General features: G+C 35.1%; 1 protein-coding gene across 1 annotated transcript in view; it reads right to left on the bottom strand.

Moving 5' to 3' along the window:
- Nucleotides 1-23293, bottom strand: part of Lip1 (Lipase 1) — a 59307-nt gene extending 36014 nt beyond the window's left edge. The window contains exons 1-2 of the mRNA XM_067766737.1: nucleotides 22833-23293; nucleotides 2717-2894 (exon numbers count right to left, since the gene is read on the bottom strand). Of these exons, the coding sequence (XP_067622838.1) occupies nucleotides 2717-2894; nucleotides 22833-23033 (379 nt within the window). The 5' untranslated portion in view covers nucleotides 23034-23293. The remainder of the gene's footprint in view (nucleotides 1-2716; nucleotides 2895-22832) is intronic.
- Nucleotides 23294-26041: the final 2748 nt, after the last annotated feature.

Here is a 26041-nt window from a genome sequence, read left to right as displayed (position 1 = left end):
GGCGATTTCGTTGCTTTAAACACACGAAAACACGCGGAATCTCTTTTAAATGAGGTTTTCAGCTCTTTGCATTCTTACATTCAAAGCTGCACTCGACGCTTCTTCATCGGGTAGGAGATCGTGATGTACTTCCGAGAGATTGCCGCTGTTCAAACTCAGAGGCAGTTCATGCTTAAACGAAACGCAAATATTATGGATTGCGCAGCAAACATTTGTTATATTTATTGCTTTTTCAGCCGAATAATGAAGTCCCCTCGACCCTCTGATACAGCGAAATCGGTTTTTCACCACTCCGAAGCAGCGTTCGATAAGGTTTCGAGCTTTACAATGTAACTCAATGTATCGAGTTTGAACCGCTTCCGAAGGGGTCCTAAATGGCTTCATTAAATAAGGTTGCAGAGGATATCCTGAATCACCTGCCAAAAAATGTTTGTTTGTTTTTTCTTGAATCATAGAGAAATTAAAAACTATAATTACCTAGTAGCCAAAAATTCCTTTTTCCATTTTGATATTGTGTTCTCATATGCCGTTCTGCTTCACTATGCTTCCATATAAATGAGTCGTGGTTTGCCCCTGGATGCCTTGAATCCACAAACGTTATGACCATATTGTGGTCACATATCTATAGAAGGAAACAAAAAAAGCTGTCACCATAGTGAACGTAGCTTATTAGTATACATACTTACAACCAGCACATTTAAGCTATAAAAGCCCTTCCGGTTGTAATATAGGTGCTTCATATCTGCAGGAGGTGACTTGATCCGCACGTGAGGGCCATCCACGCAGCCAACAACACCCGGTATGCCGAATTTAGTAAAGAAGTACTCTTTTACTGCACGTTCTTCTTCCTCACTCCTCTCAAAATTTACCCACTTTTGGCTAAAATGATTCTCAAAAATGGATAAGCATTCATCAATGACTTTCGCTACCGTAGGCTGGGCCATAGATGAAATGCTTTCATTTCCAACTGATTTCTGATAACTGCCTGTTGCCAAAAAACGCAGGAACGTGGATAATTTTAGTTGGAGTAGTAAATGCGTGCTATGAAATGTATCTTTGAAATATATTTGTATTTCGTCAAAGATATAATGAAATATTTCTTTGTTAACGCGAAAATTTTGAACAAATCTACAAATAAAATTATTTTGTAAACAATGTCAACACAGGCGCAATTTGTTATTTTACTCAGCGTCCGGTAAGTGAAGAACCTTCGAGCGGTCTCTCAATATCCGCCTTTGGATTTTTAATTCTTCTTCTTGGGACACTAATAGAGCAATAGCTTGATACATTTTTACTATATTTATATCACTGTATTTATTTCACTAGGAACTTTATTTTTATTTCACTTATTTTGTTAACTTTATGGACGTGCGCAAAAACAAAACATATGTGCACAGAGTTGCATGTTTGACACTTGATTATCGTGTAGTTGACGAACGACGTAAAGCTACACGATAAACGGCAACGTAAGATTCAGAATACCATAAGCACACGATATCGTCCAAGCAGGTATCGTTCGTTGAGCGTATCGTTCGCCAAACAGAATGAGGCTGTAACTTTATCAAATACACGTTATCTACCTGACCCCGGTTAATAAGGGCAGCAATGCAGCATTCAGAGAACACTTTTAAATTAGAGTTGGTTGGAATTCATAGTTTCACAAAACGCTAATCTACCCTCCTTGTGTTGATCACCCACTGGGCTACGGCTGAGTTTGTGTATCGCCCATAAAATAAATAAAACATTCAGGAAATGAATTAAAAAACGTCTATTTGCTTTACTGTCATCGCAAACTGTCTTAACTGCGGGAATTAAATCAAAAACTCGGTATGCGTCCTTTTAGATAATTTTGGCCTCTTTTCTTAGCTATGTAAACGAAATAACAGACGAGCGAGATGAAATTCTACTAAACTCAAAACTTCCGAGTGGCTAGTTATGGATTTCTATCTTTAGTTAAGATCTTAATAAGGATTATCGAATGAAGCAGCTAGACAAATCTAAATTATTGTACCGCCTGTCAAGTCTATTTCATATGTTTTGTAAAAGTGTATATGTTAACTTAAAATCTGTAGACAAATGCGAAACCAAATGAAATCATCCCGAATGTGTGTACGAGATTATGTTAATTATTTCCATTTAATTAATTGCACAATGTCGGCAATTACTTTACAATGTGTTTCATACATATATACATACGCATATGCTGCAGAATCATGAGCACAAGCAAATTGTTTTGGGCAAGGGGGATCAGAGATTGGATGGCAGTGCTTACGGTTTTAGAATATGGAATATGAATTTACCATAGCAGTAGGTACGTGGTCATAAGAAGAAGAAGAAACCATGAATGTAAGTGGTAAACCACAAAGCAATGATAACTAAACATTATTATCAACAACAGTTGAGGTGATGGCAAACAAATATGACAACAGCTGGTTTAACAACAACAACAGCTGACAATGGGAGCAGCTAAGTATGAATGGCAATAACAAACGTAAGTATTCGTATTAGCCAAAACATTCTAGCTATTTACTTAAGCCCAACTATAACAACATTAATTGCAGTACATACATATGTACAACTTAATATCCTCATAGTGTGGTTATTAAGCTTGTCCTTTGATGCTTTTTGCATGATAAATGCACAACCTTCAACACATATCCAAATCTTCATATGTAAGTATCATTATCGTAAATAAACATAAACATATGTTACTTACCCAAACTAACGTTAGGTCCCATTATAACATAACCAGCTGAACTGTCGACGAGCCCATGTTGTAAGAAGAATGGCTGAGCGCCTTGTCGACGGATGCGATGCATCGTTAGTATATAGCCATCTTCAGTGGTGACATGATGCACTTCCGCCGGATAGCCATATTTAGAAATTAATTTGTCCTGATTGATGGACAAGCAAGTGATGAGTTATGTGCAAGCATACATTGATTGTATATATAGAGACAATTGTGGATAAAGAATTGTAAACCAGTTGTTGAAAAATAGTTTGTAATATTTGTGAGCAAGCGAATGGTGCAGTGGGTGGCTTCATAATTGTGATATGATGAATTTCATATCAAAGGCTGAAAAAAACGTACATTTTGAACCCGACCCCCTCAGAATTTGATGAAATTTTGCATGGGGTTACATCTTACCCACCCAAACACAACCTCATTTTTAGAAATTGCATTTTCGAAAAATTGTGGGCGTGGCAAGGTATCGAAATATCCGAAAATATTAGAAAAACGACGATAATAGGTACTTTTAAAGTGTGATTACTACGGAATGGCTTTACCGATTTCAAAGATCTTCATACCATTAGAAAGGCATTGAAATAAGCTTTCAAAAACATACACTGTAAAAAATTTTTTTTTTAAATAAAATTTAAAACTGAAAAAACACTTCAAAGATCAAGCGATTTTGAAAAATAAAATTTTATTTTAGAAAGGTCTATTTAATATATATAACATATCTGAAAACTAAAATGCGGGTTTTTTTTTTGTTTTTTAATTTTTTTAAGTAAATGCATCTCTTGGTTACTTTCTCATATTTGGATATCACGCGTAAATTAATCAACCAATTTGAAAAATTTTTATACCGTTAGAAAGGTATTAAAATCACCTTTGAAAACATATACTGTAAAGATTCTATATTACACTGAAAGAAAAAAATTTTTTTTAATTTTTTTCTAATTTTTTTTTTTTTCAAACTGGGAAAAGACTTCAAAGACCAAGCGATTAAAAAAAAAAATTTTTTTTAGAAAGGTAGATTTAATATATATAACATATCTGAAAACTAGAAGGGTGTTTCTTTTTCTTTTTTTTTTTATTTATTTAAGTAAATCCATCTCTTGGTTACTTTCTGATATTTTGATATCACGCGTAAACTAATCAACCGATTTCAAAAGTTTTTATAAAATAACCTTTTGAAAAAATACACTGTAAAAATTTTTATTCCAGTGGGGTGCACCCTAGCTAACATCAAAACAACGGCGCGAATACTTCACGTACAAGGAAAAGGTCGGCGGCTCAATGTACTTGAGAACATGGAGATATACAAGTTAAAAACATTTGACGGCAGGATAATAAACGAACAAACCAACACTATCTCTGACGAAATATTTGAACCCTTAAAACTAGTTTACAAAAAACAGCGCAAGCCAGAAGGTACAGCAACCAAACACGTAACAATGAACAAGCAAAAACGAAAAATTTACCAAACGGCAAAAATCACCGATTTCTACCTACCTCAACCTACCGCTTAGCTAACAAGCGGTATGTCTAGATACCTACAAAAACAACCCTTGGAAAAGGTAACAATTCGGACGTATCAATACCGCGCACACACACACGCATATTAACGTTACCTACCACGGACACATAGATTGACATTACCTGCCACAGCACCCATGGACTATAAAAAACAACACAACGGATAGACACAGACCAGAACGAAACTAGGCATTCATATGGAATCAACTAATAAATACAGATGTGTGCAGCTATCAAGAAAATGTTCCTCTCAACTTCGAAACATTAGCTTAAACGAAGCAGCGCTGATATCTGAGCATTTTCCAGCAGTCTCCGACATTCATCGTTGCCGTATTTGCGAAAGTTGTCGCTTTAAACTTAAGGATGCTATACAGATTGCTGATAATCAGCGTTCTACTGAAACGGAAAGTGAAGAGGTACAAGAAATCTTGACTAGCGGTGAATTGTATCAAGAATATAAGGAAGTTCCAACATGCAGCAGCTATACTAAATCACTCGAACGCAACGAACTCGTCGACAATATAAATAAGCATGTTATTCCTCATCTTGGAAGCCATCCATCGCCAATGAAGCGAAAATATTTAGAAAGGGATTCATACTGCAAAAAAAAAAAACACAGCAAATTGCGCAAAGTATTTCGGATTTACTTGGAGGTGGTTCACTGTCAACTTTATCAGAAGACCTAAAGAAGATCAAAGCTTACTACGAACAAATTTTGGAGAACATGAAATATCAAATCGAAAACTGCTCAAATAATTTTGATAAGCAAAAAAATATTATCTCTATTACCAAACACCATGACATCTAAGGAAACTAAAGACATTTTTGGGCATGATTTATCTTACGAATTGATAAAAATTAGCAAAGATATACAAAAAAATAAAACAAAGTTTTCGGACGTCAAACGCTCTAGTATGGACAGGCGTAGTTTACCTGAATACTTAGTCATAGTATCTGTATCTGTATAACTTCCAAAGTATAGCTAGGTACCATTTTTGTCACACAATAATAGCAAAATAAAAAAAAAGTTAACAAGAGATGGTTTTACTTATACATTTTTTTAAAAGAAAAAAAAAAAACACCATTCTAGTTTTTATATTAAAACGACCTTTCTAAATTTTTTTTTTTTTAAATTGCTTGGTCTTTGAAGTGTTTTCCCAGTTTGAAAAAAAAATATAGAAAAAAATTAAAAAAAAATTTTTTTCAGTGTAATATAGAATCTTTACAGTATATGTTTTCAAAGGTGATTTTAATACCTTTCTAACGGTATAAAAATTTTTCAAATTGGTCGATTAATTTACGTGTGATATCCAAATATGAGAAAGTAACCAAGAGATGCATTTACTTAAATAAATTAAAAAAAAACCCATTTTAGTTTTCAGATATGTTATATATATTAAATAGACCTTTCTAAAATAAAATTTTATTTTTCAAAATCGCTTGATCTTTGAAGTGTTTTTTCAGTTTTAAATTTTATTTAAAAAAAAATTTTTTTTCGGTGTACTAAAAACTTTTACAGTGTATTTTTTTGAAAGCTTTCTAATGGTATGAAGGTCTTTGAAATCGGTAAAGCCATTCCGTAGTAATCACACCTTAAATGTACCTATTATCGTCATTTTTCTAATATTTTCGGATATTTCGATACCTTGCCACGCCCACAATTTTTCGAAAATGCAATTTCTAAAAATGAGGTTGTGTTTGGGTGGGTAAGATGTAACCCCGTGCAAAATTTCATCAAATTCTGAGGGGGTCGGGCTCAACGCATATTGGATTTGATATGAAATTCATCATATGTAATTTTTATATATGGAATGGCGCACGAGATGTTTGCTCGCAAGCTGTTACGAAGTGCGGCATATTTGTATGTTCAAATGTATGTGGAAATTATTGAAACATTAATTATGCCATATGGCGGTAATGCGATAACAAGAACTATATGATACATTAGACCTTAACTGAAATACTTGGGGCCTAGTCTTTATTGCTTAATATTTAAATAAAAGTTGCTTAGAAATGTTATAAGTCCATTTCATATTTGAGGAGTACAAGGAGACATGATCCCTTTTGCGTAAAACGGCACCACAGAAAGAAAAATCCTTTTCCTATACTAATTTTTGGAGATTTTAAAACCATTTTCTCATGCGCCCATACAGAAGGGCAGATTGTTACGTTGACTTTATAAATAAACAAAAAATATGATATCAGTTTCGTTTTTCAATAATTTAAATACTAATCAGCAAACGAAAAACTACCCTGTTTTTACAATTTGAACTTGTACTTAGGGCATTATAACTTTTACCGCATAACGGTGGTTTGTGATGATATAAAGGAATCGACCAGTGTTGAAAATGCCTCGATACATTACAGACTAATGAAATAAGAACTATTTCTTTCGCATCCAATACCCAAAATAGATAATACTGTGGTAAATGTCGCGACATTTTTGTGCAAAATTTTATAATTTTACAAAATTATTGCAGGCAGTTAGAAACATAATCAAATAACGATTGAAAAAATTCACTAGTAGTGAACAGGAAAAGTCAAAGAAGAACATAACGGTCGCGACATTATAAAATTAATTTATTGGGTGGACCTCATTTCCCACTTAACTAATTGATGCTATCTTACTGTATCTAAATTTAGAAGTACTCATATAAAAATGTTAGAGAAAAATCAGACGGTTTGATATTTCTAATTGAAATTTTGGTATTGTAATAGCAGATATTGTTTGGCAGATTTAAATTTGCAGAAACTCTAATTCATATGTTATTAAACTAATATAAATGTTTTTCCTTTATCTTCCTATTAACGTTTGAAAGCTAGAGACTGAAGAAAATCATTAGTTCAATTTGTAAGGACCGCTCTTATATACATACATACACATGCACATCTCAACGTCCCCAATAATAATAGCAACTTAACAAAGTAAAACTACTCGAAAGTTCGGGAACCGCGTTCGTACCAAATTCATAAGCAAAACCTATTGGGAATATTTTTTAGTTACAGCAGCAAAACGAAAAAAATTGCAGAGAGTATGGTTTTAAATTAACACTTAACAGATATTTAAAATATTTAATCCTTTATGGTTTCGATTTTGTCAATATGACACTATTTCAAGAAAGTTGCATAATTATACTCAGTTGAGCAGAGCTCACAGAGTATACTAACTTTGATTGGATAACGGTTGGTTGTATAGGTATAAAGGAATCGCCATAGATATAGACTTCCATATATCAAAATCATCAGTATCGAAAAAAAATTTTATTGAGCCTTTACGTATGTCCGTCTGTCCGTTAACACGATAACTTGAGTAAATTTTGAGGTATCTTGACGAAATTTTGTGTGTAGGTTCCTGGGCACTCATCTCAGATCGCTATTTAAAATGAACGATATCGGACTATAACCACGCCTACTTTTTCGATATCGAAAAACCGAAAAAGTGCGATAATTCATTACCAAAGACGGACAAAGCGATGAAACTTGGTAGGTGAGTTGAACTTATGATGCAAAATAGAAAATTAGTAAAATTTTGGACAATGGGAGTGGCACCTCCCACTTTTAAAAGAAGGTAATTTAAAAGTTTTGCAAACTGTAATTTGGCAGTCGTTGAAGATATAATGATGAAATTTGGCAGGAAAGTTACTCCTATTACTATATGTATGCTTAATAAAAATTAGCAAAATCGGAGAACGACCACGCCCACTTAAAAAAAATTTTTTTTTAAGTCAAATTTTAACAAAAAATTGAATATCTTTACAGTATATAAGTCAATTATGTCAACATTCAACTCCAGTAATGATATGGTGCAACAAAATACAAAAATAGAAGAAAATTTCAAAATGGGCGTGGCTCCGCCCTTTTTCATTTAATTTGTCTAGGATACTTTTAATGCCATAATTCGAACAAAAATTGACCAATCCTTGTGAAATTTGGTAGGGACATAGATTCTAGGACGATAACTGTTTTCTGTGAAAAAGGGCGAAATCGGTTGAAGCCACGCCAAGTTTTTATACACAGCTCCTTCAGCTCGGCCCGTAACATGATAACTTGAGCAATAATCTATATATCTTTACTAAACTTAGTTCACGTACTTATCTGAACTCACTTTGTATTGGCATAAAAAATGGCCGAAATCCGACCATGACCACGCCCACTTTTTCGATATCGAAAATTACCAAATATGAAAAAATATGCCATAATTCTATACCAAATACGAAAAAAGGGATGAAACATGGTAATTGGATTGGTTTATTGACGCAAAATATAACTTTAGAAAAAAACTTTGTAAAATGTGTGTGACACCTACCATATTAAGTAGAAGAAAATGAAAAAGTTCTGCAGGGCGAAATCAAAAGCCCTTGGAATCTTGGCAGGAATACTGTTCGTGGTATTACACATATAAATAAATTAGCGGTATCCGACAGATAACGTTCTGGGTCACCCTGGTCCACATTTTGGTCGATATCTCGAAAACGCCTTCACATATGAAACTATCACCACTCCCTTTTAAAACCCTCATTAACACCTTTCATTTGATACCCATACCGTACAAACAAATTCTACAGTCACCCCTGGTCCACCTTTATAGTGATATCTCGAAAAGGCGTCCACCTATAGAACTAAGGCCAACTCTCTTTTAAAATATTCATTAACACCTTTCATTTGATTCCCATATCGTACAAACAACTTCTAGGGTCACCCCTGGTCCACCTTTATGGCGATATCTCGAAAAGGCGTCCACCTATTGAACTAAGGCCAACTCCCTTTTAAAATACTCATTAACACCTTTCATTTGATACCCATATCGTACAAACAAATTCTAGAGTCACCCCTGGTCCACCTTTATGGCGATATCTCGAAAAGGCGTCCACCTATAGAACTAAGGCCAACTCCCTTTTAAAATACTCATTAACACTTTTCATTGGATACCCATATCGTACAAACAAATTCTAGAGTCACCCCTGGTCCACCTTTATGGCGATATATCGAAAAGGCGTCCACCTATAGAACTAAGGCCAACTCCCTTTTAAAATACTCATTAACACCTTTCATTTGATACCCATATCGTACAAACAAATTCTAGAGTCAGCCCTGGTCCACCTTTATGGCGATATCCCTAAATGGCGTCCACCTATAGAGCTATGGCCCACTCACTCTTAAAATACTATTTAGTACCTTCCATTTGATACGCATGTCATACAAACACATTCCAGGGTTACATGGTTATTTTCCCTTATTTTGTTCCCATAGCTCTCAGTTGAGTATGTAATGTTCGGTTACACCCGAACTTAGCTTTCCTTACTTGTTTTATTATAGCTTTTATATAATATTTTTCAATCAAAACCAATTGCTGAAAGCCCAATGGAATTATTTGACTAATATAAGATCGTGTTCAAACTAAAAAAATGCTAACGTTGTGTTTGTATACTTTATTAATTAAAAACTATTTTCATTCCGTTACTCTGGTGATTTCGACATCGGGTTATGAGGAAGCCCACATTGTGGATAAGACAAGTGTGCTATCTTAATCAGACGTCAAAATACCAATAAGAAACGGTTACCTGATTTTAAAAGATACTGCTGCCTCTCTTTCTATCACCCGCTCAAAATAGCCGGCCGTATGCGCCGCCATATTGAACATCCTATCAAAACGCTAAACACTAACCATATTTAACATTCTGCCGGGCATTTGACGGATGAGATAAAAGAATTGTTTTGCTCACAATAAAAGCTCGTTTTTGCTGACCAATACCTGATTTTTCATCACAAGTTTAACTCAGTGTGTCAGTTAAACTACGTTTAAACTTATTCTGCAGTTTGTCAGTCTACTTTAACTGAAGTTAAATCTGAGCTTAAGCGACCGATCTGGCAGGGTTAAACTCTAGTTAACCTTTCTGTTATTTGCGTTCGTTCGTAATGGCGTCGAATATACTCAACAAGCATTTGCTAACATACTTCTATAATCTCAAGAGTTGTTCCGAAATAGTGGCTCATCTTGAGAATCATAACGTTCTCAGCAAAAAAGGGAATTTTTTTTGTAAGTATTTTTACAATATTTTCACGAAGATAAAATAAAGCATTTAAAATTTATTTTTAATTTATAACGATTCATTACTGCTGCCACCAGGTGTTTATTTTCAACAACGAAATAATTTTGGCTTGGGTGATACCACCTTGGAGAAGATTTTTTTAAACTCGACCTCAACTCGATATCCAATGTAGGATATCAACTGGAGAAATGCTTTGGATATTCATTTGAGAACTATACATTTTTCAAAATCTGGCAAAGGTTGAAGAATAATTTTAGAATAATGTTGGAGATCAACTCGAAAACTTTGAATTTTACAAAATTCCTTAAAGGTTGAGTAGTGATTGTAAAATGACGTCGGATGCCCACTTGAGAACTATCAGGTATAAACAAAATCCAGCTGTTGTCGTATCTACAAATTATCTATATATTTAATAAAATATAAAAAAAACAAACTTAAAGTTAAACGGTTTTATTGAAAACAGTACTTACATTAAGTAACAATATTACTAAAAGCAAGAAAATAATTGGGTAGGTCCTAAATACTAGTCATCACACTCCTAATCAATCTAGGGCGTTGATCAGAAAAATAAATAAAAGCGTGGGCCACATCAAATTTCTATTGACTTATTTTGAGTTGGAAAACGGTGTTTTTTCAAACTATAACTTTTTCAAAAATTGACCGTTTGGGATCATTTTTTTTTATACTCAGTTGAGCAGAGCTCACAGAGTATATTAACTTTGATTGGATAACGGTTGGTTGTACAGGTATAAAGGAATCGAGATAGATATAGACTTCCATATATCAAAATCATCAGTATCGAAAAAAATTCGATTGAGCCATGCCCGTCCGTTCGTCTGTCCGTTAACACGATAACTTGAGTCAATTTTGAGGTATCTTGATGAAATTTGGTATTTAGGTTCCGGGGCACTCATCTCAGATCGCTATTTAAAATGAACGATATCGGACAATAACCACGCCCACTTTCTCGATATCGAAAATTTCGAAAAATTGAAAAAGTGCGATAATTCATTACGCAATCAAATACGGATTAAGCGATGAAACTTGGTAGGTGAGTTGAACTTATGACGGAGAATAGAAAACTAGCAAAATTTTGGACAACGGACGTGGCACCGCCCACTTTTAAAAGAAGGTAATTTAGAAGTTTTGCAAGCTGTAATTTGGCATTCGTTGAAGACATCATGATGAAATTTGGCAGGAACGTTACTCTTATTACTATATGTATGCTTAATAAAAATTAGCAAAATCGGAGAACGACCACGCCCACTTTTAAAAAAAAAATTTTTTAATTCAAATTTTAAAAGAAACGTTAATATCTTTACAGTATATAAGTAAAACATGTCAACATTCAACTCCAGTCATGATATTTTGCAACAAAATACAAAAATAAAAGAAAATTTCAAAATGGACGTGGCTCCGCCCTTTTTCATTTAATTTGTCTAGGATACTTTTAATGCCATAAGTCGAACAAAAATTTATCAATCCTTGTGAAATTTGGTAGAGGCTTAGATTCTAGGACGATAACTGTTTTCTGTGAAAAAGGGATAAATCGGTTGAAGCCACGCCCAGTTTTTAAAGACAGTCGACCGTCTGTCCTTCCGCTCGGCCTTTAACACGATAACTTGAGCAAAAATCGATATATCTTTACTAAACTCAGTTCACGTGTTTATCTGAACTCACTTTGTATTGGTGTAAAAAATGGCCGAAATCCGGCTATGACCACGCCTACTTTTTCGATATCGAAAATTACGAAAAATGAAAAAAATGCCATAATTATATACGAAAAAAGGGATGAAACATGGTAATTGGTTTGTTCGTAGTATTACATATATAAATAAATTAGCGGTACCCGACAGATGATGTTCTGGATCACCCTGGTCCACATTTTGGTCGATATCTCGAAAACGCCTTCACATATACAACTAAGGGCCACTCCCTTTTAAAACCGTCATTAATACCTTTAATTTGATACCCATATCGTACAAACACATTCTAGAGTCACCCCTGGTCCACGTTTATGGCGATATCTCGAAAAGGCGTCCACATATAGAACTAAGGCGCACTCCTTTTTAAAATACTCCTTAACACCTTTCATTTGATACCCATATCGTACAAAAAAATTCTAGAGTCACCCCTGGCCCACCTTTATGGCGATATCTCGAAAAAGCACCACCTATAGAACCAAGGCCCACTCCCTTTTAAAATACTCATTAACACCTTTCATTTGATACCCATATCGTACAAACAAATTCTAGAGTCACCGCTGGTCCACCTTTATGGCGATATCTCGAAAAGGCGTCCACATATAGAACTAAGGCCCACGCCCTCTTAAAATACTCATTAACACCTTTCATTTGATACCCATATTGTACAAACGCATTCTAGAGTCAACCCTAGTCCACTTGTATAACGATATCCCGAAAAGGCGTCCACCTATAGAACTAATGCCCACTCCCTTTTAAAATACTCATTAACATCTTTCATTTGATACCCATATCGTACAAACAAATTCTAGAGTCACCCCTGGTCCACCTTTATGGCGATATCTCTAAAAGGCGTCCACATATAGAACTAAGGCCCACGCCCTGTTAAAATACTCATTAACACCTTTCATTTGATACCCATATTATACAAACGCATTCTAGAGTCAACCCTGGTCCACTTCTATAACGATATTCCGAAAAGGCGTCCACCTATAGAACCAAGGCCCACTCCCTTTTAAAATACTCATTAACACCTTTCATTTGATACCCATATCGTACAAACCAATTCTAGAGTCACCCCTAGTTCACCTTTATGGCGATATCTCGAAAAGGCGTCCACATATAGAACTAAGGCACACGCCCTCTTAAAATACTCATTAACACCTTTCATTTGATACTCATATCGTACAAACATATTCTAGAGTCACCCCTGGTCCATCTTTATGGCGATATCTCGAAAAGGCGTCCTTCTATAGAACTTAGGCCCACGTCCTTTAAAAAAACTCATTAATACCATTCATTTGATACCCATATCGTACAAAATAAATTCGAGAGTCACCCCTGGTCCACCTTTATGGCGATATCTCGAAAAGGCGTCCACCTATAGAACTTAGGCCCACTCCCTTTTAAAATTATCATTAACACATTTCATTTGATACCCATATCGTACAAACAAATTCTAGAGTCAGGCCTGGTCCATCTTTATGGCGATATCTCGAAAAGGCGTCCTTCTATAGAACTTAGGCCCACGCCCTTTAAAAAACTCATTAATACCTTTCATTTGATACCCATATCGTACAAAATAAATTCTAGAGTCACTCCTGGTCCATCTTTATGGCGATATCTCGAAAAGGCGTCCTTCTATAGAACTTAGGCCCACGCCCTTTAAAAAAACTGATTAATACCATTCATTTGATACCCATATCGTACAAAATAAATTCTAGAGTCACCCCTGGTCCACCTTTATGGCGATATCTCGAAAAGGTGTCCATCTATAGAACTATGGCCCACTTCCTCTTAAAATACTCCTTAATACCTTCCATTTGATACACATTTCATACAAGCACATTCCAGGGTTGCCCTAGGTTATTTTTACAACATGGCGATTTTCCCTTACTTTGTCTCCACAGCTCTCAACTGAGTATGTAATGTTCGGTTACACCCGAACTTAGCCTTCCTTACTTGTTAAATATGTTTTTAAATGTACTTTTCGGAAAAAATACAAAAAAAATTAAATTTTTTTTTTTCTATTAAATAAATAAAAAAAAAATACTCGGCCCACTCCGGGATTAGTGGGGATGATTGCAGAATTGATTGAAGTTTTTTATGAGAAAAAAAAAAACAAAAAAAGGGCGAAATTCGGAAATCTCGAAAAACTGAAAAATTACAAAAAAAAACTTTAAACATTTTTTTGAATTTTTTCCGAAAAGTACATTTAAAAACAAATTAAACAAAAAAGATCCCAAACGGTCAATTTTTGAAAAAATTATTGCATTTTGAAAACAAAAACGGTGTTTTTTTTTAAATTCATAACTTTTTTTGAGTTGGATGAAAAAATTTGAAAAACTTCTGAAAAACGTCTTTCGTAAGCTAGAAAAAGGAGAAAAACTTTCAGCCAATTCTAAAGGGGTCGGGTTCAAAATTGGTCGAAATGGGATGGAATACGCCAGATATAAATGAAATGATGTTCGTTCCTGTCTATGTTTTGGGGCCGATACGAGGCCGGGAAGGTCTTTAGCGAAAAAATTTTTTTAAAAATTTCTAAGGTCTTGAGATATAGGTCAAAACGTGGACCCAGATAACCCTACGATGTGTTTGTATAATATGGGTATCAAATGGAAGCTTCTGATGAGTACTTTAATGTGGGGTACTTTTCGTACCCCTGGGTGACTAGGATCGCGAGTTATATATCAAAACGTGGACCCAGATACCCCTAGAATGTGTTTATACAGTATGGATATCAAATGAAAGCTGTCGATGAGTTCTTTAGCAGAGGGTAATTTTCATACATCTGGGTGACGAGGGTCTCGAGATATTGCCCAAAACGTGGATCAGAATAACCTTAGGATGTGTTTTTACATTATGGGTATCAAATGGAAGCTGTTAATGAGTACTTCAATATAGGTATCAAAAGGAAGCTGCGTTGATGAGTGGTAATTTTTCTCTGGGTGACGAGCGTCTCGAGATCATTTCATGTGTACAACATTTTTTGAATAAATATACGAATTTTTCGATTTGTGTCGTGCTGCTGAGTTGCAAATTTTTTTCGAAGGAGAGTAAACATAAACACCGAGGTTTGTACACTGTTTATGAGAGATGCTTCAGCACGCATACACAAACGTATGTCATATTTCGTTGTCGGCTGAGCATTTCTACTGCTTTGTATTTGTTATACAAACGACGCATATGTTCCGTTAATTTGTATGCAGTTCAACTGTGAGCAGTGGTAGATCTATCACCTTTTTTCCTGAAATATAAGTTCTACAACTTCTACCACGCAAACTTAAAAATAGGTAGTCGATTTTTATAGAAGTTTTCTGAAGAAATCTTATTTTTTCCACAATTATTCAGAGAAGTGTAAGTCAGTTCTTACGAGGGAGCTTAGATAACTTTACGTGAACTTAACGATGCACATAGAAAAGCGCTACAATTTTTTTCTTACATCTTACATCATACATCTTACATCTTGCATCATATATCCCCCATATCCATACCATCCTCCATATACGTACTCATACCCACCAATACCTTACATCTTACACTTACATCTTACATCTCACATCTTACATTCAATATTCCCCCATACAGTGAGCAAAGATGTTTACACATCAAAAATATTCACATATGATAACAATAATCTCAGAAATGTTATTTTTTTAATGCAGGCGCAGAAACGAATAAAAAAGTTAGCGCTATGAATTATTATTCATACCGATTAATGATTTGCGAAAATGAAGAATTTCACATTCTGAAATGCAGAAGATTGTTCTACCAATTTGTCGTGGATATGTATGCAAAAATTGAGACCGAGCGCTTAAACTATATCAAATTTACCCAGACTAAGTTACGGTCCGAGAAAAACATTCACTTACGGGATGCAGTGAATAACGATGGAAATGTGAATGACATCGGTAGAATGATCATATTACCAGCAACATATACTGATAGCCCGCGACACATGCATGAATTTGCATAGGATGCCATGGCGTATGTTTGCGCTTATGGATGGCCGGATCTGTTTATTACTTTTACATGCAATCCGCAATGGAGTGAAATCAAAGACCAATTGTTTCCTGGCCAATTCCTAATTGATCGACACGACATAACTACAAGTATTTTCAAACTAAAACTAAAATCACTTATGGACTTTATTGTCAAACATAAAGTGTTTGGAGAGGTGCGTTGTTATATGTATTCCGTTGAATGGCAAAAGCGGGGATTACCGCACGCACACATTTTGATTTGGTTGGTTGATAAAATTACACCGGATCAAATTGATAGTGTGATAACAGCTGAAATACCGGATCAAACGATTGATCCCGATTTGTTCGAAGTCGTCACAAAAAATATGCTATATGGACCTTGCGGTGCATTGAATGTGAACTCTCCCACGAGCATTAATTTCGGATACGGTCACAGGTGACGATGGATATCCGGCATATCGTCGTCGATCCACTGATTACAATGGTAAATCAACGACAATTAAGATGGGAAATCAAAATGTCGAAGTTGACAATCGTTGGATTGTTCATTATTGTCCATTATTGTTCAAAACATTCAAAGCGCATATTAACGTGGAATACTGTAATTCCGTTAAATCAATTAAATACATTTGCAAATATGTAAATAAAGGAAGCGATATGGCTGTATTAGGTGCAGTCCAAAGTGACAACGACGAGATTAAAAAATATCAAATGGGACGTTATATAAACAGTAACGAAGCGATATGGCGAATTTTTTCATACCCAATACACGAAAGACATCCAAAAGTCGTTCATTTAGCGATTCACCTTGAAAATGGCCAACGCGTGTATTTTACTCCTGAAAATGCAGCGCTTAGAGCAACAAGTGCACCGTCTACAACTTTGACTGCCTTTTTTCATTTATGTCAATCGGACGATTTTGCAAGAACTTTGCTATATGCAGAATTGCACAATATTTCATATGGGACAAATCCAGGAAAACATTTTAAAGGCGAAAACAAGAAAAACCAGTTGAAGGCCATAGTAATGTGTTCCCAACAGATTCATTAGGAAGCATTTATGCAGTCCATCCAAATAATGCTGAGTGTTTTTACTTGCGATTGTTGTTAATTAATGTTCGTGGCCCAACATCATTCCAAGCTTTAAGAACAATTAATGGTGAATTGTGTGCTATATATCGTGAAGCATGTCAACAATTAAATTTGTTGGAGGATGATAAGCATTCGAAAGATACGCTTGCCGTTTCAGCTGTAATAGCCAGTCCATATCAAATACGAACATTATTTTTGATAATAATTGCAATGTTCTCCCCATCTAATCCATTGGAATTATGGAATACTTTCAAAGATTATATGGTAGATGATATTTTAAACCAAATGCGTCGAAATACTGCAAATTATGAGTTCGAATTCACATTGGAAATTTACAATGAAGCATTGATAAGGATTGACGACATTTGTTTGTCGATGTCAAATAAATTGTTAATACATTATATGTCCCATCGAGAACTGGAGCGTGAATACCATTATAATTGTAATGAACTAAACACATTTGTAACACCAAATTTAACGAAATTGAATGACCAACAGCAACATGTTTATGATACAATCATGAATAATGTTAGCCATGGAACTGGTGGATTGTTTTTCTTGGATGCTCCTGGGGGAACAGGCCAGCCTTTTTTGATTTCATTGATATTAGCAACAACTCGATCAGATAATAACGTTGCATTGGCACTCGCTTCTTCCGGAATTGCGGCTACATTACTGGAAGGCGGTCGCACAGCACATTCTGCATTAAAGTTGCCTTTGAATATGCAGGTAAATGAAACATCAATATGTAATATTTCGAAAACATCTGGAATGGCAAAAGTTCTCAAAGTATGTAAGCTCATCGTATGGAACGAGTATACTATGGCACATAAGAAATTATTTGAAGCACTTGATAGGACTTTGAAAGATCTACGAGGTAGTCAAACAGTCTTTGGAGGTGCCATGATTTTACTGGCTGGATTTCAGGCAAACATTACCTGTGATCCAAAAATCCACGGCTGCAGATGAAATCAATGCATGTTTAAAATCATCGTATTTATGGAGACATGTAAACACGCTTACACTTACTACAAAACGTACTTACTACAAAACGATCCGTCAGCAGCTGAATTTTCACAGCAATTACTGAAAATCGGAAATGGCCAAATGTCTGTCGATCCAACAGGAATTTTTACATTGCCTAACAATTTCTGGACTTTTGCACAGTCTAAAGAGGCATTGATACAGAGTGTATTTCCAAACATAGTTCAACATTACAAAACTATGATGGGCTCAGCGAAGGAGCAATTTTAGCTGGGAAAAATAAAGACGTCAGTGATATAAATGTAGCTATTCTGGATCAAATACCTGGTGACATAGTTGCATATAAGTCAATGAACACTATTACTGATCAAGGTGATGTCGTAAATTATCCAACAGAATTCTTATACTCGATTTGCCAGGCCTGCCACCTCATAATTTACGATTAAAAATTGGAGCACCGATTATTATGCTGCGCAACATTAATGTGCCACGACTTTGCAACGGTACCAGACTCGCTGTGAAGAAGCTAATGGGTAACGTTATCGAAGCAACAATTTTGAAAGGTAAGTACAAAGGAGAAGACGTTTTGATACCCAAAACTCCACTGATTCCGACGGATTTACCATTCGATTTCAAACGTTTGTAGTTCCCTATTCGCCTTGCCTTCGGTATGACAATTAATAAGGCGTAAGGACAGTCTCTACAAATGTGCGGTATTAATTTAGAATACCCAATTTTTTCTCATGGGCAATTGTATGTAGCTTGCTCACGAGTAGGCAAACCGTAATCATTATTCATTTACGAGAAAGATGGAACACCCAAAAACGTTGTCTACCAAAAAGTGTTGCAATAAAGTTCGAATGAAATTGTATCAAAGAATTTGCTTTGTTTCTTATTAGTTTTATTCTCTTTCAGCAAATTATTGAATTTATCGCCTAGCGAAGCGGGCGAGGGTACGCTAGTATCTTATAAATTTACAAACATTTTTATAAATGATACCTTCATATATGTGTATAAGTAAGACCAACTGAACCTTAATCAATTTATGCTAAGCCTCACCTTTGTAAAAACTTCACGCTCCCAACGCTTTTATTTATTTGTCTGATCAACGTCCTAAATTTATGAGGAGTCTGATGACTGGTACCTAGGACCTACCCAATTATTTGCTAGCTTTTAGTATTATTATTACTTAATGTAAGTACTGTTTTCAATAAAACCGTGAACTTGAAACTCTTTTAAATTATTTTATTTACTCAAACTTCACTTAAAAAATTTCAACTTATGTGCTCCAAAGTATCTTGATATCACTTCTACCGGACTGTATGTCATATTTGTTCCAAATATGAGCCAAATCTTACCACAGATGCGAGTGTTTTGAATATATCACTCCTTGCACCACCGGGTGGCGATTTTTTTCATGGGTCGCTTTCTATTTCTGTATGTAATATGTGTTCCAAATATGAACCAAATGGGACCAAAAATATGATTTGTTTTCCTTTCTGGCTTGTATCTTATCGGGAAGTTACTTAAATTTCAATTACAAAATTCGTAAACAACGCTACACATAGTCAACCTAAACGAAACCGTTTCAAAACAAATGTTGCCGTACAAAAAAGATTATCCCAAAGGCGGCATTAGACTGTGACTAAAAAACTGCTCTGTAGTTTAACTGGAGTTTAAATTTGCCTAGGGGTAAAACAAAATTAACCAATTACAAAATTTCCCATTAATACCACGCATCTACTCTAGTACCCCTTAATTGAGGTGACATAATATTTGTTTAGAATTTAGCAAATTGGTTTATGCTGCATGAAAATGTTATAGGAATGGTAATAAATTGCATAAATCTGTTTTTTGTTGGTCAAAAATTGAATTGAACCGGTGTGAAAGTTCCACTGCAAATGGCATGGTCATATTTTATTGTAAATGTGCGAAATTTTGTCGAAAATTCCCAACTTGTAAGATTTTTTAAACAATTTTTTTTTAAGTTATTTTGAAAGAGCATAGTGTCTACTAAATATCAATATCGATAAACTTATTTGTGTATTGGCTTTATTGCAATATTACGGGCGATATATTGCAAGCTGAGGTCAAACATTTTTTTTCAGGTAATTAATTATGTATATTTGATTAACTAGTATCTTCTATACCAGCCAACAACTTGGGCCAATATTTGTTATCGTAGAGGACGGCATATTCAGCTACGATTGCCATCTTATCTTAAACTAGCAGACCCGTCAGATGTGGTTCTGCCCTAAATTTGGTCTATCTGCATACATTTTAATAAGTTTTTTTCCGTCTAACTCTGCTTTTTCTTAATATTTTAATTCACTCTTCCCTCCGCCTTTTTCGCTTCATATATCTCTATCTTCGTCTCACTCTATCTCTTTCTTAGTCTCCTCCTCTTTCCCTCTTTTTTCTTCTCTCAAGTTCTTCTCATTCTTCTTCATCCCTTATTGCCAGTCCCAGAGGGTGTTTTGTTCCAGTCCCAGTCCCACTCCGAGTCTCAGTCCCAGTCCTTGTTCTAATCCCAGTCCCGGTCCGTCTCTGGTCTACTTCCCGAAAAAAGAATCGTAAATACTAATATAGGCAAATTTATGTACCAAATTTCAAGCTAATCGAATAGGACGTATGTAAATAGGTATGTGGGTATTATTAAGTTATGTCTTTATTTCGGCTTCGCATGCATATTTATCAGTTTTGCCAGGTTGATGCGCCTCAATCGAATATCACAATGAAAACTAGTTTAAAGCCCTCAGCAACAGCTTTCATTTGATATCCAATAAGTGATGAATATTAGCAACACTAAGGGACACTATCATCTCTAAACCGATACTAAGCAGTACTTTTATGTACCTACACAAATCAATCATTATATATACACATATGTACATACAAGCAGCGGAGATACTCACAAAAGTATGCAAACATCGGTGGAAGTATTACTCACATAACACGCGCATATGGCTATGCGAGAGGCTATAAACGTGCATCTGTAGTTTATAGCTGGTAAGTTTATAGCTGGTAAACAAGTAGTATATTCTAGAAGAAGAAAAGCCTAGAATTATGCGAACGAGAAAGCAGGGAGTATAAAAGGAGCGAAAGCTGAGTAAGCACCAATCAGTTGATTTAAGCACGCTATCAGTTGCGAAGTATAGGTGTTATTGTGAAGTATTTTCAAAGTAGTCTAATAAAGACCATTTTGCATTATTGAATATTGGAGTTATTTATTCAACAGTTTAGCGATACAAACGTTAGTAGAAGGTATCAATAAGCGGAATTTCCCTAAATTCGTTACAATATTATACACATATTTTAGGGGTCCTCGTTTTGGCCTATATCTCGTATCCCTGTACTAAAGCACTCATCAGCAGCTTCAATTTGATACCCACAATGTAAAAACACATTCTAGTGTTACCCTGATCCACGTTTTGGCCTATATCTCGAAACCATAGTCACAAATAGGTATGAAAATTACCCTGTACTAAAGCAGTCATCAACAGCTAAACTCAAGCAATACCAACAATAATTTCACTTGCAAATTGTGAAAGCACCCTTAGCCAAATCAAATGTCAAATTCTTCTTCTATGCATTGCTTGCTACAAAAGTTGGAAGATGGCTACTTTTTCGTGTCAGATGGAGCTAGTGTCGCTCGATCTGCCGTTCTCCATAAAACTACCTGCAATCTACTCATAATGCATATGACTATGTTACACGCATCTATATGAAAAACTGCTTATGTGACGGGGGCTTTACTCTCCATCGTTCAGCAATTGGTGGGCCAGCAATGAATAGAGCCCGAATTAAAGTTGACATAGTCACAACGCCATAGTCAGAACCATATTTTTACTTTCCATATCAAATTGGCATCAGTTATTGGTTCCTTAACCTAAAAATCGTGAAAATTTCATAAAAATTAAGTAAACGCAAAAAATTACAAACATGTACCACAGAAAATAAGTCTCTTAGTCAAAATGTGCCTAAAATAATAAACTAAATCTACAAAAAGTTAATAAATTCTCGAACTCAAATATTTTTAGGTTATGGATATGGCGAAAAACCAAAAACCGATTGGTTGGCTATGGTTATGGCTTTAGCGTTATGGTATGGCACCAGTAATCGATTACATTGATTTCCATAAGGTTGGTTCGATCAGCTGTTTTATCTGGTTATGGTTAAGTCACCATTAACTGGCCCTTAAAGACTGCGTATGGCTGCCGCACACATGTTAAGATTTCCTGTGAGAAATATTATGATGGGGAAACGCAACTGGTAAAATGGCCTCTCCATAATTAACTCATCTGCCAAACATGTAAATTACGATAGAATGATTAAAGTAATTTAGCGAAATAGTCAAAAAGTTTATCTAAATGTATCTTCATGTTTTTCTTTTTTAAATATCCACATAATTTTTAAACACTGTATACTTCTCTGGTTGCGGCGCCTGTATTTGCCGTGTTAAACCGCTTATACAAACCAAGTTTCATGTGTTACATGTAAAAATTTCGGTTACCCTTCACAACTTTCCGTATGAGTAAAGGGACTATGGAATATTTCAAACTATTTCTAAATCAAAATCAAATTTTCCAAAATGTTTGAAGTAACTGTTTTTAATGTTGCAGTTTTTACTTTTATTTCCTGGTATGATGCTTGTGCTCTCGCTCTCACTAATACACTTGTATTTAAATTTTTGCCACTTCTCTAATGATAAAAATTTTAATAGTGCAACCAATCGCGATCAATGAATCATGACATACCACAGGCATATATGAGTCTTCTTCAATACTTTTCCGCATCGCTTTCTCCTCGGGCGTTTCATCTTCGACACTTTCATCTTCCTCATCATCCGGATCAGTTTCAGAAAAATCAAACTGACCGCGAGTTCGATATATTTTATTGCACATTATAAATATGCAAATCAGTAGAAGCCAATTATTAACACTTTGAAATGAACGCATTGAATTTTATAGGCAAGAATCGTGCCGAGAACTTAGAGATCGAATTAACTGTTGTGATTATTTTACAACTATTCATCAATTTTTTCTTTTTAAAAACCGAATTTTGAAATTTTAAGTTTAGTTTGCCATCAAAATTTCATTGAGCCACCAAAATCGAAAGTGAAATTACAAAAACAAATTAACGTAATCGTTCGGCTATTTATTGCTATGGTTTTTTCCGCGTTTTAACTGTCAGCGAGCGCGGGACGTGCGTTCACGCGGTGTTGTGGTTTTTGAATGCGCTTTACCACAATCAATAAAACTGAGCAGGGCATACGCATTTAGCGGAAGAAATGAAAAAGAAATAAAAAAATTATAATAAGAAAAAAGGTAAATTGAAGAATCGATAGTACACAACTTTCCAAGCATTCGAAAGAGCAATCAAAATAAAATTGGTAAAGCAAAACAACGTCGAAGCCATTGTACACATTGTTAAGCTACTTTTTTGAAGCGCTGCCAAATATGTCGGTCAGTGTCAGTTTTTGAATCATTTTGGCTGGCTTGATATTTGATAAGGGCTTACCAACACTTCGCACATGCCGCCATTGTTGGTATGTAAATTAATTTATGCAAATTAACTTCTTTCACACTTGAGATTTTTAATATATTTTGCAAAAGTTGAATTAATTTTGGTACCTAAGTCTTAAGGTGAACTTTTGAAGATTTAAGACATAATATAATGGGTGTTTTTTTAGACCTTTGACTTTTGGAATCTAACTTTTTAGCTTAATTTCGTTATTCATTTATTTACTTATATGAGCGACTTCTGTCATAAGTGGACTGCGGATGTTTATGCAATTGCATGTTTTTAAGGAAAAAAGATAGTATGGTTCCAAGGCGAAAACTTTATGTTTTGAATAGAGAATTCCAAATCCGTACATTTATTTCCGCCTGTCTTACATATTGCATATTACTTGCATATTTGCTTATACCTTGCTTAAATTAATAAAACTTTACGAAATTAATTTTTTATTTATATAAAGAAGTATTCTATGAAATCTCATTTGAGTTGGCTCAATTATTACTTATTAATTTGCCATTCAGTACTTCTTAATGTTCTAAATTTTGTATACTCAGCTGAGCAGATCTCACAGAGTATATTAATTTTGTTCGCATAACCGCAATCCGTAACGGCATAAACTAATCGAGTTAGATATAGACTTCTATATATCAAAATGATCTGGGCGAAAAAAGAAATTCATTTAGCCATGTCCGTCCGTCCATCCGTCCGACCGTAAACACGATAACTTGAGTAAATTTTGAGGTATCTTGATGAAATTTGGTATGTGGATTCATGGGTGCTCATCTCAGATCGCGATTTAAAATGAACGAAATCGGACTGCAACCACGCCCACTTTTTCGATATCGAAAATTTCGAAAAACAGAAAAAGTGCGATAATTCATTACCAAAGACGGATAAAGCGATGAAACTTGGTAGGTGGGTTGATCTTATGACGCAGAATAGAAAATCAGTAAAACTTTGGACAATGGGTGTGGCACCGCCCACTTCTAAAATAAGGTAATTTAAAGGTTTTGCAAGCTGTAATTTGGCAGTCGTTGAAGATAACATGATGAAATTTGGCAGAAACGTTACTCGTAATACTATTTGTGTGCTAAATAAAAATTAGCAAAATCGAATGGCGAACACGCCCACTTTTAAAAAAAAATTTTTTTTAATCAAATTTTAACAAACAATTTGATATCTTTACAGTATATAAGTAAATTATGCCAACATTCAACTCCAGTAATGATATGATGCAACAAAATACAAAAATAAAAGAAAATTTAAAAATGGGCGTGGCTCCGCCCTTTCCATTTAATTCGTCTAGAATACTTTTAATGCCATAAGTCGAACAAAAATTTACCAATCCTTGTGAAATTTAGTAGGAGCATAGATTTTATAACGATACCTATTTTATGTGAAAATGGGCGAAATCGGTTGAAGCCACGCCCAGTTTTTATACACAGTCGACCGCCTGTCCTTCCGGTTGGCCGTTAACCTGATAACTTGAGAAAAAATTGATATATATTTACTAAACTTAGTTCACGTACTTATCTAAACTCACTTTATCTTGGTATAAAAAATGGCCGAAATCGGACTATAACCACGCCCACTTTTTCGATATCGAATATTACGAAAAATGAAAAAATAATGCCATAATTCTATATCAAATATGGAAAAAGGGATGAAACATGCAATTGGATTGATTTATTGACGCAAAATATAAATTAAAAAAAAAACTTTGTAAAATGGGTGTGACACCTACCATATTAAGTAGAAGATAATGAAAAAGTTATGCAGGGCGAAATCCAAAGCCCTTGGAATCTTGGCAGGAATACTGCTCGTGGTATTACATATATAAATAAATTAGCGGTATCCGACAGATGATGTTCTCGGTCACCCTGGTCCACATTTTGGTCCATATCTCGAAAACGCCTTCACATATACAACTAAGGGCCACTCCCTTTTAGAACCCTCATTAATACCTTTAATTTGATACCCATAACGCACAAACGCATTCTAGTCACCCCTGGTCCACCTTTTGGCGATATCTCTAATAGGCATCCTCCTATAGGACTAAGGCCCACTCCCTTTTAACATAATCATTAACACCTTTCATTTGATACACATATCGTACAAACACATTCTAGAGTCACCCCTGGTCCAGCTTTATGGCGATATCTCGAAATGGCGTCCACCTATAGAACTAAGGCCCATTCGCCTTCAAAATACTCATTAACACCTTTCATTTGATACCCATATCGTACAAACACTTTCTAGAGTCACCTCTGTTCCACTTTTATGGCGATATCTCGAAAAGGCGTCCACCTATAGAACTGCGGATCACTCCCTTTTAAAATACTCATTACCACCTTTCATTTGATACCCATATCGTACAAACACATTCTAGAGTCACCCCTGGTCCACCTTTATGTTGATATCCCGAAATGGCTTCCACCTATAGAAC

The sequence above is a fragment of the Eurosta solidaginis genome, chromosome 2, assembly GCF_040869045.1.
Source record: "Eurosta solidaginis isolate ZX-2024a chromosome 2, ASM4086904v1, whole genome shotgun sequence".
NCBI lineage: Eukaryota > Metazoa > Arthropoda > Insecta > Diptera > Tephritidae > Eurosta > Eurosta solidaginis.
The sequence above is the reverse complement of the archived record's forward strand: the minus strand, read 5'-3'. Positions and strand labels throughout refer to the sequence as shown.